At 46.9% G+C, this 16,688-nt stretch overlaps 1 protein-coding gene across 2 annotated transcripts in view; it reads right to left on the bottom strand.

The window, feature by feature from the left end:
• The window catches only part of hps4 (HPS4 biogenesis of lysosomal organelles complex 3 subunit 2), a 65,012-nt gene that overhangs the window by 33,865 nt on the left and 14,459 nt on the right, over positions 1-16,688 (bottom strand). For both annotated transcript variants that reach the window (XR_011935093.1, XM_072475969.1), the window contains exons 2-5: positions 12,857-12,947; positions 10,934-11,077; positions 10,699-10,806; positions 1,134-1,250 (exon numbers count right to left, since the gene is read on the bottom strand). Coding sequence is in view for 1 of the 2 variants with exons in the window: in XM_072475969.1 (XP_072332070.1) it covers positions 1,134-1,250; positions 10,699-10,806; positions 10,934-11,077; positions 12,857-12,947 (460 nt within the window). In the remaining variant the exon portion in view is untranslated. The remainder of the gene's footprint in view (positions 1-1,133; positions 1,251-10,698; positions 10,807-10,933; positions 11,078-12,856; positions 12,948-16,688) is intronic.

Genomic DNA, 16,688 nt, shown 5'->3' with positions numbered 1-16,688 from the left:
GTGAAAGTGCATCATTAGGAGGATTGAGGGGCTAAATGATCTACTCCTGTTCCTATGTTAAAGTGCCATATAAAGTCTTATTTTCCTAATGGTGCTAACCAGGTTCAAGAAATAAAATTTCAGCCAATTGTTATGATCAGAAATGCACTGCCTTGGGGCAGCACGGTGCACAGTGGTTAGCACTGCTACCTTACAGCGCCAAGGTCCCAGGTTCGATCCTGGCTCTGGGTCACTGTCCGTGTGGAGTTTGCACATTCTCCCCGTGTCTGCGTGGGTTTCGCCCTCACAACCCAAAGATGTGCAGGGTAAGTGGATTGGTCAGTCTAAATTGCCCCTTGATTGGGAAAAAATGAATTTATTTAAAAAAAGAAATGCACTGCCTTAAAGGATGGCGGAAGCACATTCAACGGGAACATTCAAAAAGGAATGTTATAAATACTTGAACATGAAAAGGCTGCATGGCTACGGGGAAAGAGCAATAATACTAATAATCTTTATTATTGTCATAAGTAGGGTTAGAACATATAGAACAATACAGCGCAGTACAGGCCCTTCGGCCCACGATGTTGCACCGAAACAAAAGTCATCTAACCTACACTATATCATTATCATCCATATGTTTATCCAATAAACTTTTAAATGCCCTCATTTAACATTAACACTGCAATGAAGTTACTGTGAGAATCCCCTAGTCGCCACATTCCGGCGCCTGTTCGGGTACACTGAGGGAGAATTCAGAATGTCCAATTCACCTAACAGCACGTCTTTCGGGACTTGTGGGAGGAAACCGGAGCACCCGGAGGAAACCCGTGCAGACTCCACTCAGACAGTGACCCAAGCCGGGAATGGAGCCCGGGTGCCTGGCGCTGTGAAGCAACCGTGCTAACCGCTGTGCTACCGTGCCGCCCAAAGGGGATGGGACTAATTGCAAAGCTCTTTCAAAGAGCCAACACAGGAATGATAGCCTCCTTCCGTGCTTTATCATTTGCCAATTCTATCCTTCATAAATTAACTTATTATTCTGGTAAATAAACTGATCATTGGTTTGCTGTGAAATGCTGGTTTAAACATTGGAAAAGGTACTGCGACAAAGGAATCTCCCAAAGTAAAAAGTGCTCCCAGATGACACCTACTTCAGTCCTGTTGAGGTTACCCAAGGAGTTGAAGGTCTGGTGCAGGCCACAGCTGTTTTGCTGAATGTGCTCTATGTACAGATCCCACTGACGGGCTAGCTGTTCTTGCTCCTGCATCTAGGGAAGAAACCAGAAAATGTAAACTGCGATGGGAGCGAATCCAAAACTCACAAGCTGCATTTAGGTGGGCGCTGGAAGGCAAGTGGTGCTCCAACTGAATCTAGTCCAGATCAAAAGGATTAAAGCCTTCATTCAACGATCTAACATGGAATCCAACACAGTCGTTTCAATGTTATTCTCTCGAATAATAATAATCTTTATTAGTGTCACAAGTAGGCTTACATTAACCCTGCAATGAAGTTCCTGTGAAAAGCCCCTGGTCGTCGCATTCCGTCACCTGTACACAGAGGAAGAATTCAGAATGTCCAATTCACCTAACAAGCACGTCTTTCGGGATTGTGGAAGGAAATCGGAGCATCTGGAGGAAACCCACGTAACCACAGGGAGGACGTGCAGACTCCGCACAGACAGTGACCTAAGTGGGAATCAAACCTGGGACCCTGGCGCCGTGAAACAACAGGGCTAACCACTGTGCTACCCTGCTGGCCATCCTGGATTCTGGCCAGCATAGAATTTGGACCTTTTGCAGTAATTATATATTCAGATCGCAATTCAAAGCTACAAGTTTCTGTCAAAACTTTCCTTGTGGCCTATGGCCTCCATAATGTTTGGTCCTATTTTGATCAGATCCATTAAGATAACAGCAAATTATCACAGTCATCAAACAAGTGCTCTTCAATGGGCATCACTAACATAACAAACAAATATATGGCCCACTTAAACACCCAAAAGGCGTTTGACAAGGTACCTCACAAAATGTTAAGTCATAAAATAAGAGCCCATGGAGATAGTATATTGGCACGGCTGGAGAATTGGCTAATGGGCAGGAAACAGTAAGTAGGGAACAAGGGGTTGTCCCGAACAGGCGCTGGAATGTGGCAACTAGGGGCTTTTCACAGTAACTTCATTTGAAGCCTACTTGTGACAATAAGCGATTTTCATTTCATTTCATTTTTTCATTTCTTTTTCAGATTGGTGACCTGTAACCAGTGGGTTCCACAGGGATCAGTGCTGGGCCCGCAACTGTTTACAATACATATTAATGACTTGGGGAGGAAGCAAATGGACTGTAGCCAAATTTGCAGACGACACGAAAATAGGTGGAAAGGCAAGTTGTGAGAGGGATACAAACAGTTTGCAAAGAGATAGTGGTGAGGTGGTGGCGAAGTGGTATTGTCACTGGACTAGTAAACCAGAGACCCAGGGTAACGCTCTGGGGACCCAGGTTCGAATCCCACCACTGCAGATGGGGAAATTTGAATTCAATAAAAATGTGGAATTAAAAGTCTAATGATGACCATGAAATTGTTGCCGATTGTCGTAGAAAAACATCTTTCGGAGAAGGAAATCTGCTAGCCTACATGTGACTCCAGACCCACAAGAGTCAATATGGTTGACTCTTAACTGCCCCCTAAAGGGCAATTAAGGATGAACAATAAATGCTGGCACAGCCAGCGATGCCCACTTCTCATGAATAATAAAAAAAATATTGATAAGCTGGCAAATGGGCGTTTAATGTGGGAAAATGTGAAGTTGTCCATTTTGGAAGAGAGAACAAAAGAACAGAGTGTTAATTAAATGGAGAAAAGCTGCAGAAAGCTGCAACACAAAGGGACTTGGGGATACTTGTGCACAAACACAGAAAGCTAGCACACAGGTACAGCAGATAATCAGGAAGGCTAATGGAATGTTGGCCCTTATTTCAAGGGGGTTGGAGTCTAAGAGTCGGGAAGTCTTGCTGCAGCTGTACAAGGTACTGGTGAGACCACATCTGGTGAGACCACATCTGGAGCACTGGGAGCAGTTTTCATCCCCTTCTTTCAGGAAAGATTTTGGCTGAGATTCTCCGATCCAGCGCTGGGTCGGAGAATCGCCGGGGGGGGGGGGGTCACGCGAATCCCGCCACACTGCTCCGACGCCGGGCAGCCGATTCTCCGGCGACCAGAGAATTGTCACCAATCGCGCCACCCCAACGCTGGTCGGGGCCCTTTAAAGCAGCCCCCGCAGCGATTCTCTGCGCTCAACGGGCCGAATGCCCGCTGAGTTCCGTCGAGTCCCGCCGGCGACAATTGCGTATGGTCCTACCCGGCGGGACCTCGGCGTTCTGGCTGCAGGGGCCGTCCTGGCCTGGTGGGGGGGGGGGGGGGGGGGGTGCAATCCGACTTCGGGGGTGGCCTCCACGGTAGCCAGGCCCGCGATCGGGGGCAACCGATCAGCGGGCGGGCTCCTTCCAGGGGGGCCTATGTTCCTCCGCGCCGGACCACTGTAGGGCTCCGCCATGTTGCCCACGGGCCAGCGCGGAGACGGCCGTGGCACGCATGCGCGGACCCGCGCCGGCCGGCTTTTGGAGCCGGAGCAGCACACACCACTCTGGCGCCATTCTAGCCCCCTAGGAAGAGGTGAATGGCTAGGCCTGGAGGCCCACTGACGCCGGCGTCACTAGTGGCGGTTTTGATGCCGGCGTCAACACTTGTCCGGGATTTCAGAGAATCCCGGCCATTATTTCACTGAAGGCGGTTCAGAGAAGGTTCACGAGGATGATCCCCGGTATGGAGGGATTGCCTTAGAGCAAAGGTGAAACAGGTTGGGACTCTACTCATTGGATTTAGAAGAATGAGAAGCGATCTGATTGAAACTGACAGGAGTCCTAAGGGGCTTGACAGCGGTGACACTGAGAGGATGTTCCCCCTCCATGTCTCAGACCAGAGGGCACAGTCTTAGAATAAAGGGGTATCAATTTAAGACTGAGATGAGGAGGAATTCCTTCTTTCAGAGGGTTGTGAGTCTTTGGAACTCCACGGAGAGCTGTAGGGGCAGATTTGTGTATATTTAAGGCTGAGATAGATTCTTGATCAATAAGGGAATCCGGTTTCCTCCCACAGTCCAAAGATGTGCAGGTTAGGTGGATGGCCATTTTAAATTGCCCTTAGTGTCCAAAGTTGCCCTTAGTGTTGGGTGGGGTTACTGGGTTATGGGGATAGGGTGCAGGTGTGGGCTTGCGTAAGGTGCTCTTTCAAAGAGACGGTGCAGACTCGATGGGCCGAATGGCCTCCTTCTGCACTGTAAATTCTATGATTCAAAGGTTACGGGAAAGGGCAGGAAGGTGGACGTGAGAAATGTCGGATCAGCTATGATCCTACTGAATGGCGGAGCAGGCTCGAGGGGCTGAATGGTCTACTCCTGTTCCCATTCCTTATAAGAACATAAGAACTAGGAGCAGGAGTAGGCCATCTGGCCCCTCGAGCCTGCTCCACCATTCAATGAGATCATGGCTGATCTTTTGTGGACTCAGCTCCACTTTCCGGCCCGAACACCATAACCCTTAATCCCTTTATTCTTCAAAAAACTATCTATCTTTATCTTAAAAACATTTAATGAAGGAGCCTCTACTGCTTCACTCGGCAAGGAATTCCATAGATTCACAACCCTTTGGGTGAAGACCTTTCTCCTAAACTCAGTCCTAAATCTACTTCCCCTTATTTTGAGGCTATGCCCCCTAGTTCTGCTTTCACCCACCAGTGGAAACAACCTGCCCGCATCTATCCTGTCTATTCTCTTCATAATCTTATATGTTTCTATAAGATCCCCCCTCATCCTTCTAAATTCCAACGAGTACAGTCCGAGTCTACTCAACCTCTCCTCGTAATCCAACCCCTTCAGCTCTGGGATTAACCTAGTGAATCTCCTCTGCACACCCTCCAGTGCCAATACGCCCTTTCTCAAGTAAGGAGACCAAAACTGAACACAATACTCCAGGTGTGGCCTCACTAACACCTTATACAATTGCAGCAGAACCTCCCTAGTATTAAACTCCGTCCCTCTAGCAATGAAGGACAAAATTCCATTTGCCTTCTTAATCACCTGTTGCACCTGTAAACCAACTTTTTGCGACTCATGCACTCGCACATCCAGGTCTCTCTGCACAGCAGCATGTTTTAATATTTTATCATTTAAATAATAATCCCTTTTGCTGTTATTCCTACCAAAATGGATAACCTCACATTTGTCAACATTGTATTCCATCTGCCAGACCCTAGCCCATTCACTTAGCCTATCCAAATTCCTCTGCAGACTTCCAGTATCCTCTGCACTTTTTGCTTTACCACTTATCTTAGTGTCGTCTGCAAACTTGGACACATTGCCCTTGGTCCCCAACTCCAAATCATCTATGTAAATTGTGAACAGTTGTGGGCCCAACACTGATCCCTGAGGGACACCACTAGCTACTGATTGCCAACCAGAGAAACACTCATTAATCCCCACTCTTTGCTTTCTATTAATTAACCAATCCTCTATCCATGCTACTACTATCCCCTTAATGCTATGCATCTTTATCTTATGCAACAACCTTTTGTGTGGCACCTTGTCAAAGGCTTTCTGGAAATCCAGATATACCACATCCATTGGCTTCCCGTTATCTACCGCACTGTTAATGTCCTCAAAAAATTCCACTAAATTAGTTAGGCATGACCTGCCCTTTATGAACCCATGCTGCGTCTGCCCAATGGGACAATTTCCATCCAGATGCCGCGCTATTTCTTCCTTGATGATAGATTCCAGCATCTTCCCTACTACCAAAGTTAAGCTCACTGGCCTATAATTACCCGCTTTCTGCCTACCTCCTTTTTTAAACAGTGGTGTCACGTTTGCAAATTTCCAATCCGCCGGGACCACCCCAGAGTCTAGTGAATGTTGGTAAATTATCACTAGTGCATTTGCAATTTCCCTAGCCATCTCTTTTAGCACTCTGGGATGCATTCCATCAGGTCCAAGAGACTTGTCTACCTTTAGCCCCATTAGCTTGCCCATCACAACCTCCTTGGTGATAACAATCCTCTCAAGGTCCTCACCTGTCATTGCCTCATTTCCATCAGTCACTGGCATGTTCTTTGTGTCTTACACTGTGAAGACCGACCCAAAAAACCTGTTCAGTTCCTCAGCCATTTCCTCATCTCCCATTATTAAATCTCCCCTCTCATCCTCTAAAGGACCAATATTTACCTTAGCCACTCTTTTTTGTTTTATATATTTGTAGAAACTTATACTATCTGTTTTTATATTCTGACCAAGTTTACTCTCATAATCTATCTTACTCTTCTTTATAGCTTTTTTAGTAGCTTTCTGTTGCCCCCTAAAGATTTCCCAGTCCTCTAGTCTCCCACTGATCTTTGCTACTTTGTATGTTTTTTCCTTCAATTTGATACTCTCCCTTATTTCCTTAGATATCCACGGTCGATTTTCCCTCTTTTTACCGTCCTTCCTTTTTGTTGGTATAAACCTTTGCTGAGCACTGTGAAAAATCACTTGGAAGGTTCTCCACTGTTCCTCAACTGTTTCACCATAAAGTATTTGCTCCCAGTCTACCTTAGGTAGTTCTTCTCTCATCCCATTGTAATCTCCTTTGTTTAAGCACAAAACACTAGTGCTTGATTTTACCTTCTCACCCTCCATCTGTATTTTAAATTCCACCATATTGTGATCGCTCCTTCCGAGAGGATCCCTAACTATGAGATCCTGAATCAATCCTGTCTCATTACACAGGACCAGATCTAGGACCGCTTGTTCCCTTGTAGGTTCCATTACTTACTGTTCTAGGAAACTATCGCAGATACATTCTATAAACTGCTCCACAAGGCTGCCTTGACCGACCTGGTTAAACCAATCAACATGTAGATTAAAATCCCCCATGATAACTGCTGTACCATTTCTACATGCATCAGTTATTTCTTTGTTTATTGCCTGCCCCACCATAATGTTACTATTTGGTGGCCTATAGATTACTCCTATCAGTGACTTTTTCGCCTTACTATTCCTGATTTCCACCCAAATGGATTCAACCTTATCCTCCATAGCACCGATGTCATCCCTTACTGTTGCCCGGATGTCATCCTTAAATAACAGAGCTACACCACCTCCCTTACCATCCACTCTGTCCTTCCGAAAAGTTTGATACCCTCGGATATTTAACTCCCAGTCGTGCCATCCTTTAACCATGTTTCAGTAATGGCCACTAAATCATAGTCATTCACGATGATTTGCGCCATCAACTCATTTACCTTATTCCGAATACTACGAGCATTCAGGTAAAGTACACTTATGTTGGCTTTTTTACCTCTGTTCTGAATCTTAACACCTCGATCAGTAACCTCTCCTAAGTTATATTTCCTCTTAACCTTTCTCCTAATTTTCCTTGTCGTTGAACCCATATCTTCATGTAACAATCTGCCGCGTCGCTTACCATTAGTGTTTTCACTTCCCGTTTTATTTCTTTTAGTATTCCTGGTCCTATTCACTGAGCTCCCCTTAGTCAATGTATCTTGTCCTGTCGCCCTTTTTGATTTTTGGCTATGGCTTCTCTGCCTTACACTTTCCCCCTTACTGCCTTTTATTTCTGTCCCTGTTTTACTACCTTCCAACTTCCTGCATCGGTTCCCATCCCCCTGCCACATTAGTTTAAACTCTCCCCAACAGCTCTAGCAAACACCCCCCTAGGACATCGGTTCCAGTCCTGCCGAGGTGCAGACCGTCCGGCTTGTACTGGTCCCATCTCCCCAGAACCGGTTCCAATGCCCCAGGAATTTGAATCCCTCCCTCTTGCACCATCTCTCGAGCCACGCATTCATTCTCTCTATCCTGACATTCCTACTCTGACTAGCTCGTGGCACTGGTAGCAATCCTGAGATTACTACCTTTGAGGTCCTACTTTTTAGTTTAACTCCTAGCTCCCTAAATTCAGCTTGTAGGTCCTCGTCCCGTTTTCTACCTATACCGTTGGTCCCTATATGCACCACGACAACTGGCTGTTCACCCTTCCCCCCCCCCCAGAATGTCCTGCAGCCGCTCCGAGACATCCTTGACCCTTGCACCAGGGAGGCAACATACCATCCTGGAGTCTCGATTGCATCCGCAGAACCGCCTGTCTATTCCCCTTACAATTGAGTCCCCTATCACTATAGCCCTGCCATTCTTCTTCCTTCCCAGCTGCGCAGCAGAGCCAGCCATGGTGCCATGAACCTGGCTGCTGCTGCCTTCCCCTGGTGAGCCATCTCCCTCAACAGTATCCAAAGCGGTATATCTGTTTTGCAGGGAGATGACCGCAGAGGACACCTGCACTGCCTTCCTACTCTTGCTCTGTCTTTTGGTCACCCATTTTCTATCTCCCTCAGTACCTTTCACCTGGGGTGTGACCAACTCACTAAAAGTGCTAGCCACGACGTCCTCAGCATCGCGGATGCTCCAAAGTGAGTCCCTCCGCAGCTCCAGAGCCGTCAAGCGGTCTAACAGGAGCTGCAACTGGACACACTTCTTGCACGTGAAGGAGCCAGGGACAGTGGACGTGTCCCTGAGCTCCCACATCGCACACGAGGAGCATGACACGGGTCTGAGATCTCCTGCCATGTCTTAAACCTTCGGTTAACTTCAACAACTACAATTTCAACAAAAAAAAACAACAAAGAAAAAATAAATAAATATACCAATGAAAAGAAAAAGAAAACAGAAAAACTACTTACCAGTCATTTACCAGGGATAAACAGCACCTCCTCCCCAACCAGCTTTGAATTCCCACCTCGATTCAAATTCCCAAACTCACTCTTAGCTGTGTCTCACTCCTGGCTCTGTCTTCTCTGGCTCACTGGGAGAACTCACTGGGAGTGAGTTTACAAGTTGTTCTTTTTAAACTGTCCTGAATTGACTCCCCTCCCCCACCTGCTTTTAGATCAAGGTAGATTTAAGTGACTGACACTTAACTGCCAACCAGTTATGTGAGTGGGTGGGGCAGCCCTTGTTAACCCACACTGCACAATACTAGCTTAATTTAAATTAATTTAAACTCCTGAAATTTAAAAGGAGCTGCCTTACTGATTTAATTCAATTCCCACCTCGATTCAAATTCCCAAACTCACTCTTAGCTGTGTCTCACTCCTGGCTCTGTCTTCTCTGGCTCACTGGGAGAACTCACTGGGAGTGAGTTTACAAGTTGTTCTTTTTAAACTGTCCTGAATTGACTCCCCTCCCCCACCTGCTTTTAGATCAAGGTGGATTTAAGTGACTGACACTTAACTGCCAACCAGTTATGTGAGTGGGTGGGGCAGCCCTTGTTAACCCACACTGCACAATACTAGCTTAATTTAAATTAATTTAAACTCCTGAAATTTAAAAGGAGCTGCCTTACTGATTTAATTCAATTCCCACCTAGATTCAAATTCCCAAACTCACTCTTAGCTGTGTCTCACTCCTGGCTCTGTCTTCTCTGGCTCACTGGGAGAACTCACTGGGAGTGAGTTTACAAGTTGTTCTTTTTAAACTGTCCTGAATTGACTCCCCTCCCCCACCTGCTTTTAGATCAAGGTAGATTTAAGTGACTGACACTTAACTGCCAACCAGTTATGTGAGTGGGTGGGGCAGCCCTTGTTAACCCACACTGCACAATACTAGCTTAATTTAAATTAATTTAAACTCCTGAAATTTAAAAGGAGCTGCCTTACTGATTTAATTCAATTCCCACCTAGATTCAAATTCCCAAACTCACTCTTAGCTGTGTCTCACTCCTGGCTCTGTCTTCTCTGGCTCACTGGGAGAACTCACTTTGTTGAAATTGTAATTGTTGAAGTTAACCGAAGGTTTAAGACATGGCAGGAGACCGCAGACCCGTGTCATGCTCCTCGTGTGCGATGTGGGAGCTCAGGGACACGTCCCTGGCTCCTTCACGTGCAAGAAGTGTGTCCAGTTGCAGCTCCTGTTAGACCGCTTGACGGCTCTGGAGCTGCGGATGGACTCACTTTGGAGCATCCGCGATGCTGAGGACGTCGTGGATAGCACGTTTAGCGAGTTGGTCACACCGCAGGTGAAAGTTACTGAGGGAGATAGAAAATGGGTGACCAAAAGACAGAGCAAGAGTAGGAAGGCAGTGCAGGTGTCCTCTGCGGTCATCTCCCTGCAAAACAGATATACCGCTTTGGATACTGTTGAGGGAGATGGCTCACTATGGTCTAAAAGATGCTAACATTTGAGAATGGCCATTCAGGAATATGAAAATTGCGTTACTCATCAGTACAGGTAGTAAGGACTCATCCCACTCATTCAATAAAAATGAGCAGGTAACCAGCTGTCGAGCTGCACAATAACCCAGATGTTCCCACACCCGCTGGACACAAATCAGTCCCTGTAAGGCCCCCCCCCCCTCCCACCCCACCCTCCCCCAAGGGCAATTAGACAGGGGCAACAAATGTTGGCCTTGCCAGTAATGTCCAGATGCCATGGAAGAAAAGAAAAAAAATCCAAAAATATTCCAACAGAGCGGCATTCAATTCAGACGTTCCTTCCGTACGATGCTGGGGCAGCAGTTCAGCAACGCAAGTGCGGAGCGGACAGGGGTTGGTGTTACAATTCCAAACCCAGTACCAGCAAAACGCATTCAATATTCGACACAAATGGAAAGCATTACCTGGTATATATGCTTATTGGATCCATTGTAAAATGTGAAGATGCCTATAAGTTGATCCAGGAATCGCTTACAACTCACATCTGGGACTTCGATGACACACCCAAGAGCCTGCAACATATGATTATGAATTATATTTTTAAAATTTTTTTACAGTCAGCAGGCGTTGGGGTCATGCATTGTTTCAATTACCAGATACTCATTTTTTTTGACGCGAATGTGCTCATTTTATACACACCCATAGATATTCCCCAATCACCCGGATTGCAAACTTCAGCTTTCGCAAGCGGATTAAACTGGGCGGCGATCCAGAAATCTCAGTAATGCAGCAAACCACGCCAGCTATCTGTCCACACAGCAATTCCCGTTGGTCAACGGCAGTCTGTTCAAGAGAAGTTGGTAAAATCATTTACGAATCAGTTATAAAAAGACAGAGAGCAAATGCAGCCAAGCGGAAAGTTGGCTTCTAAAGTGGCTCTGCTTTTATTTGAGAATAAAAAGTCACACCTGATAATAATCTTTTATTATTGTCACAAGTAGGCTTACATTAACACTCCAATGAGGTTACTCTGAAAATCCCCTCGTCACCTCATTCCGGCGCCTGTTCGGGTACACAGAGGGGGAATTTTAGAATTTCCAATTCACCTAACAAGCACATCTTTCAGGACGTGCGGGAGAAACCCGGAGCACCCGGAGGAAACCCACGCAGACGCGGGGAGAACATGCAGACTCCGCACAGACAGTGACCCAAGCAGGAATCGAAACTGGGACCCTGTTGTTGTGAAGCAACAGTGCTAACCACTGTGCTACCGTGTCCTCCAGATCAATCGCCTTTTTAAAATTAGCTTCAAAACAAGATATTCCTGGTGGCTAAGTTGACAAAGGCAACGTGAGCCTGAAGCACACAGGCCAGCAGGTCAATTCCCAGTTTGGAGGACAGCACGGTGGCGCAGTGGTTAGCATTGCTGCCTACGGCGCTGAGGACCCAGGTTCGAATCCCGGCCCTGGGTCACTGTCCGTGTGGAGTTTGCACATTCTCCCAGTGTCTGCGTGGGTTTCACCCCCACAACACAAAAGATGTGCAGGAAAGGTGGATTGGCCACGCAAAATTGCCCCTTAATTGGAAAAAATAATTGGGTATTCTAAATTAAAACATTTTTTTAAATTCCCTGTTTGGATTGTCTCGGTTGATTTCAGCTGGAGTGGCTGGCAATGGAGCACTGGAATAGGCCCCAATAACGCAATACAGCAGGGTGTGGAAATCAACCATCAGCCTGAATGCTGTTCTGGAGTAAACCAGGCGTAAAAAGCATCCATGCGCAGGTGTTGAACAACAACAGACCAGTCTGTAATTGCCTCCTCTCAGTTGACAAGTTTGGCAACACTCACAATCAAAATCCACCCCTGAAAAATGGCCAATTGTACAAAATACAGGGGAGTCATGAACTAATACTCCCACACGCAATAGCTCCTTGTGGAGAAGAGGGCAGTCAATTAGAGACAAAAACAAACATAGTAAACGGATGTTTTAATACGAAAGAGAACTTTCCCGCTCTCCAGGGTTTATCTCATGAAACGTTGAAAGCGCCACTTCCATTTAGCCTGGCAATGGTGGCACGGTCGCTGACCCTGTGACTTAAGGACAGAGAAATTAAATAAATCATCCCATGCTACTGCCCATGTGAAAACTGGATGGGGATTATATTGGTTTCAGCTTTAAAGCCTCATCCCTCACGTGCTAGCTGGCTCAACACCGACTGTCACCACAGGAACGTGGGCACACCTTTGTGTGTGGAACTGTAATTCAGCGTGATTACACAAGAATCATGTTTCTCCCCCCCATCCCACCCCAAGGAAAAAAACAGAGGGGAAAAATACAACCTCTTTTTAACTCTGGTCTCAAGGGTGGCAAGGTGGCGCAGTGGTTAGCACTGCTGCCTCATGGCGCTGAGGACCCAGGTTCGATCCCAGCCCCGGGTCACTGTCCGTGCGGAGTTTGCACATTCTCCCCGTGCCTGCGTCGGTCTCGTCCCCACAACACAGGAGCGTGCGGGATAGGTGAATTGGCCACGCCAAATTGCCCCTTAATTGGGAAAAAAAAAAACTTTCACCCCCTCCCACTGTAAAACAAAAATAAATAAATAAATAATGTGGATCTCACCTGTGAAGGGAAAAAATAATTGATACCCGCTCTTGTTGGATCGCCCTCTTCTTTAACTTTTGAAGTATCATAAAGAAAGAAATAGTTGCACCTGGAGAAAAGGAAAAATAAAGGTGAAAGGTTGGATACACAAATGCACACATGCAGATATCAGTTCAGTTTTACCTCTGTGGCCACGGGAAGGACAGTGATGAAGTGGCAATGTACCAGACAGTAATCCAGAGGCCCAGGGTTCAAATCAATTTAAATTCAATTAATCAGCAAATCTGGAATCGAAAGCTAGCCACAAATCCATCATGACAACCTAATCACTGGCCTACATGGAACTCCAGATCCACAGCATTGTGGTTGAGTGGTAATTACCACAGATATCAGATGGGCTGCAGTGCTTCCAGGTGATGGCTCATCTCCACCTTCTCAAGGGGAATAAATGCTGGCCTAGTCAGCGAAGCCTACATGCCAAGAAAGAAAAAGAAAATCCCAAAAGATATTACACCAGCATTCAATTCAGACATTCCTCCCGTGAACCGGAAGGCACACCTGAGATTTCACTTTCCTCCTCTGATTCGGATGTTGTGTCAATTTGGCACATGAGGGGGGAAGTGTGTGTGCTCGGGAACGAACTTTCAAGCATTCAGCATCAACACCATGTACTCCCAGGGGAGATACAGCGCAGCTAGTGAATACGGAGAACTTCCTCTCTGTTTGAAAATGGACGTCGTAACATTCCTCGGGCAGCGCGGTGGTGCAGTGGGTTAGCCCTGTTGCCTCACGGCGCCGCGGTCTCAGGTTCGATCCCGACTCTGGGTCACTGTCCCGTGTGGAGTTTGCAAATTCTCCCCGTGTTTACGTGGGTTTCACCCCCACAACCCAAAAGATGTGCGGGTTCGGTAGATTGGCCACGCTAAATTGCCCCTTAATTGGAAAAAATGAATTGGGTACACTAAATTTTTTTTAAAAGAACAACATTCCTCACCCATCCAGCAACCGGTCAGAACGTGATTGCCAGTTTATTGCATGTTTGGAGACATGCCTTAGTGCAATGTGGCCAGGGGCTTGCCATAATCATATGACCTCTGATGTCATCCTTGCTGTATAAACGCCTGAAAACAGAAGCCATTTCAGCCATCATTTAGGACTTGGTGTCAGTGGGAAGATGGGCAGCATGGTAGCACAGTGGTTAGCACTGTTGCTTCACAACGCCAGCGTTCGAGGTTCAATTCCGGCTTGGGTCACTGTCTGTGTGGAGTCTGCACGTTCTCCCCGTGTCTGCGCGGGTTTCCTCCCACAAGTCCCGAAAGATGTGCTGTTCAGTAATTTGGACGTTCTGAATTCATCCTCCGTGTATCTGAACAGGAGCCGGGGTGTGGCGACTAGGGGATTTTCACGGTAACTTCATTGCAGTGTTAATGTAAGCCGACTTGTGACAATAAAGATTATTTAGATTCAAAAATAAAATTGAGTTTGTGCTTTTTTAAACAAATGTTACAGGATGTGGGCGTTGCTGGCTAGGTCAGTATTTATTGCCCATCCATAGTTGTCCTGGAGATGCAGGTGGTGAGCTGCCTTCTTGAACCGCTGCAGTCCCTATTTTGATAGCTGTAAGAGGCAGCCGTAGCAAGAAATAGCAGAGAATCATTAAACCTTAACGTTGGCAACATTGTACAGGACATTGATTGGTCACTGGGTGAGTCAGTATGGCGTTGAATATTCCAGTGTCTATTTCTATGAAGATGAAGGCAGATTTGAAAATAAATTTGAAATTCTGCCAGTCTCACTGCTAACACAATGAAATTGCCACAGAGTTAAACAAGAGACCTAAACAAATAGGAGTAGCAACTTTGTTATTAGTTCTTGGAAAAGTGTGCGCCAAGCTGGAGTGAGGTGTAGGCTAGGGTGTAATATAGCTTGTAGCACCAGCCAGTCGTGTGAAATCATGGAGGCCCTAAAGGCCCGCTTTGAGCCTCTCCTAATGTTATTTGCAAACGCTATGGGCGGGACTCTCTGACCCCCCCTCCCCCGCCGGGTTGGAGAATCCCCGGGGGGCGGCGCGAATCCCACCCCGCCGCTCTGAAGCCGGATGCCGTATACTCTGGCGCCGGTTTTCAGGCGGGGGCGGGGTTTACGTCGATCGGGGGCCGTTGGCAGCCCCCCCCTCCGGCAATTCTCCGGGCCCCGATGGGCTGAGCGACCGTCGTTTCCTGGCCAGCCCCGCCAGCGTGAAATGGACAGGGTCCAACACGGCGTTTGAGCAACTGAATGATGACCTGATCAGAGATAAGACTGTCTTAGAAACAAGAGATTGAGTTGTGAGAGCACGTCTGCCGGGCAAAGAGAAACTTACTCACAGGTAATCTATTCCCGTGAACAGAAGCTCTGAAGTGGTCAATACTTTTAGAGTATTGACGGGAGAACTTACGAGCTTTTGCACTTTGCTGAGAGACAGTTCAGACCTTCCAAGCACAAAACAATGGAGAATGGAGGAAGAATAACTATTTGCAGGCGGGCCAGCAGAAAGATCATGGCTGGAGTACAGGATGTAAATGTTGCAGAAGACACTGCACAATAGTAAAGGAAGCATGTCCATCGTGGGGAAAGCAGTGTTGTAACTGCAAGAAGCTGAATTGCTTTGCATGCTCGCATTTTTCTGGAAAGAAGAAAAGCAAAATTGTAAGGATGGCTGCTGGGGAGATGTTGGACGATGGTCCTGATGAACTACAATCTGCAGCCTAATGGCCCGGCATATCCCCCCCCATTGTACCATTATCACCAAGCCAGGGGATCAACCCATTCAATGAAGAGTGCAGGAGAGCATGCCGGGAGCAACACCAGGCACATCGAAAAATGATGTGTCAACCTGGTGAACCACACAGGACCATATTGGGCAGCACGGTAGCATAGTGGTTTGTACTATGGCTTCACAGCGCCAGGGTCCCAGGTTCAATTCCAAGCTTGGGTCACTGTTTGTGCGGAGTCTGCATGTTCTCCCCGTGTCTGCGTGGGTTTCCTCCGGGTTCCCCGGCTTCCTCCCACAAGTCCCGAAAGACGTGCTTGTTAGGTGAATTGGACATCCTGAATTCTCCCTCTGTGGACCCGAACAGGCGCCGGAGTGTGGCAACAAGGGGATTTTCACAGTAACTTCATTGCAGTGTTAATGTAAGCCTACTTGTGACAATAAAGATCATTATTATTATGTGTGCCAGACAGCATAAGCAGCAAGTAATAGACAAAGCTAAGCGTTTCCACAACGAACGCATCAGATCTAAGCGCTGCAGTCCTTCCACACCCAGTCGTGAATGGTGGTAGACAATTAAACAACTCACTGGAGGAGGAGGCTCCACAAATATCCCCATCCTCAATGATGGAGGAGCCCAGCACATCTGTGCAAAAGACAAGGCTGAGGCATTCGCAACAATCTTTAGCCAAAAAGCCGAGTGGATGACCTATCTCGATTTCCTCTGGAGGTCCCCAGCATCACAGATGTCAATCTTTAGCCTATACGATTCACTCCACATAACAAGAAATGCCTTCAGCCATTTCTTGTTATCACGTGGAGTGAATCGTATTGCAAAGACTGCAACATACTGCAAAGACTACGGGCCCTGACAATATCCCGACAATAGTACTGAAGACTTGTGCTCCAGAATTTGCCGCGGCCCGAGCCAAGCTGTTCCGGTACAGCTACAGCACTGGCATCTACCCAGCAAAGTGAAAAATTGGCCAGGTATGTCTTGTACACAATGAGCAGGACAAATCCAACCCAGCCAATTATCGACTTTCCATTATCAGCAAAGTGATGGAAGGAGTCATCAACAGAGCTATCAAGTGGTAC

Source organism: Scyliorhinus torazame, chromosome 1 (assembly GCF_047496885.1).
Source record: "Scyliorhinus torazame isolate Kashiwa2021f chromosome 1, sScyTor2.1, whole genome shotgun sequence".
NCBI classification, from domain to species: domain Eukaryota; kingdom Metazoa; phylum Chordata; class Chondrichthyes; order Carcharhiniformes; family Scyliorhinidae; genus Scyliorhinus; species Scyliorhinus torazame.
This window is presented reverse-complemented; position numbering and strand designations above follow the sequence as displayed.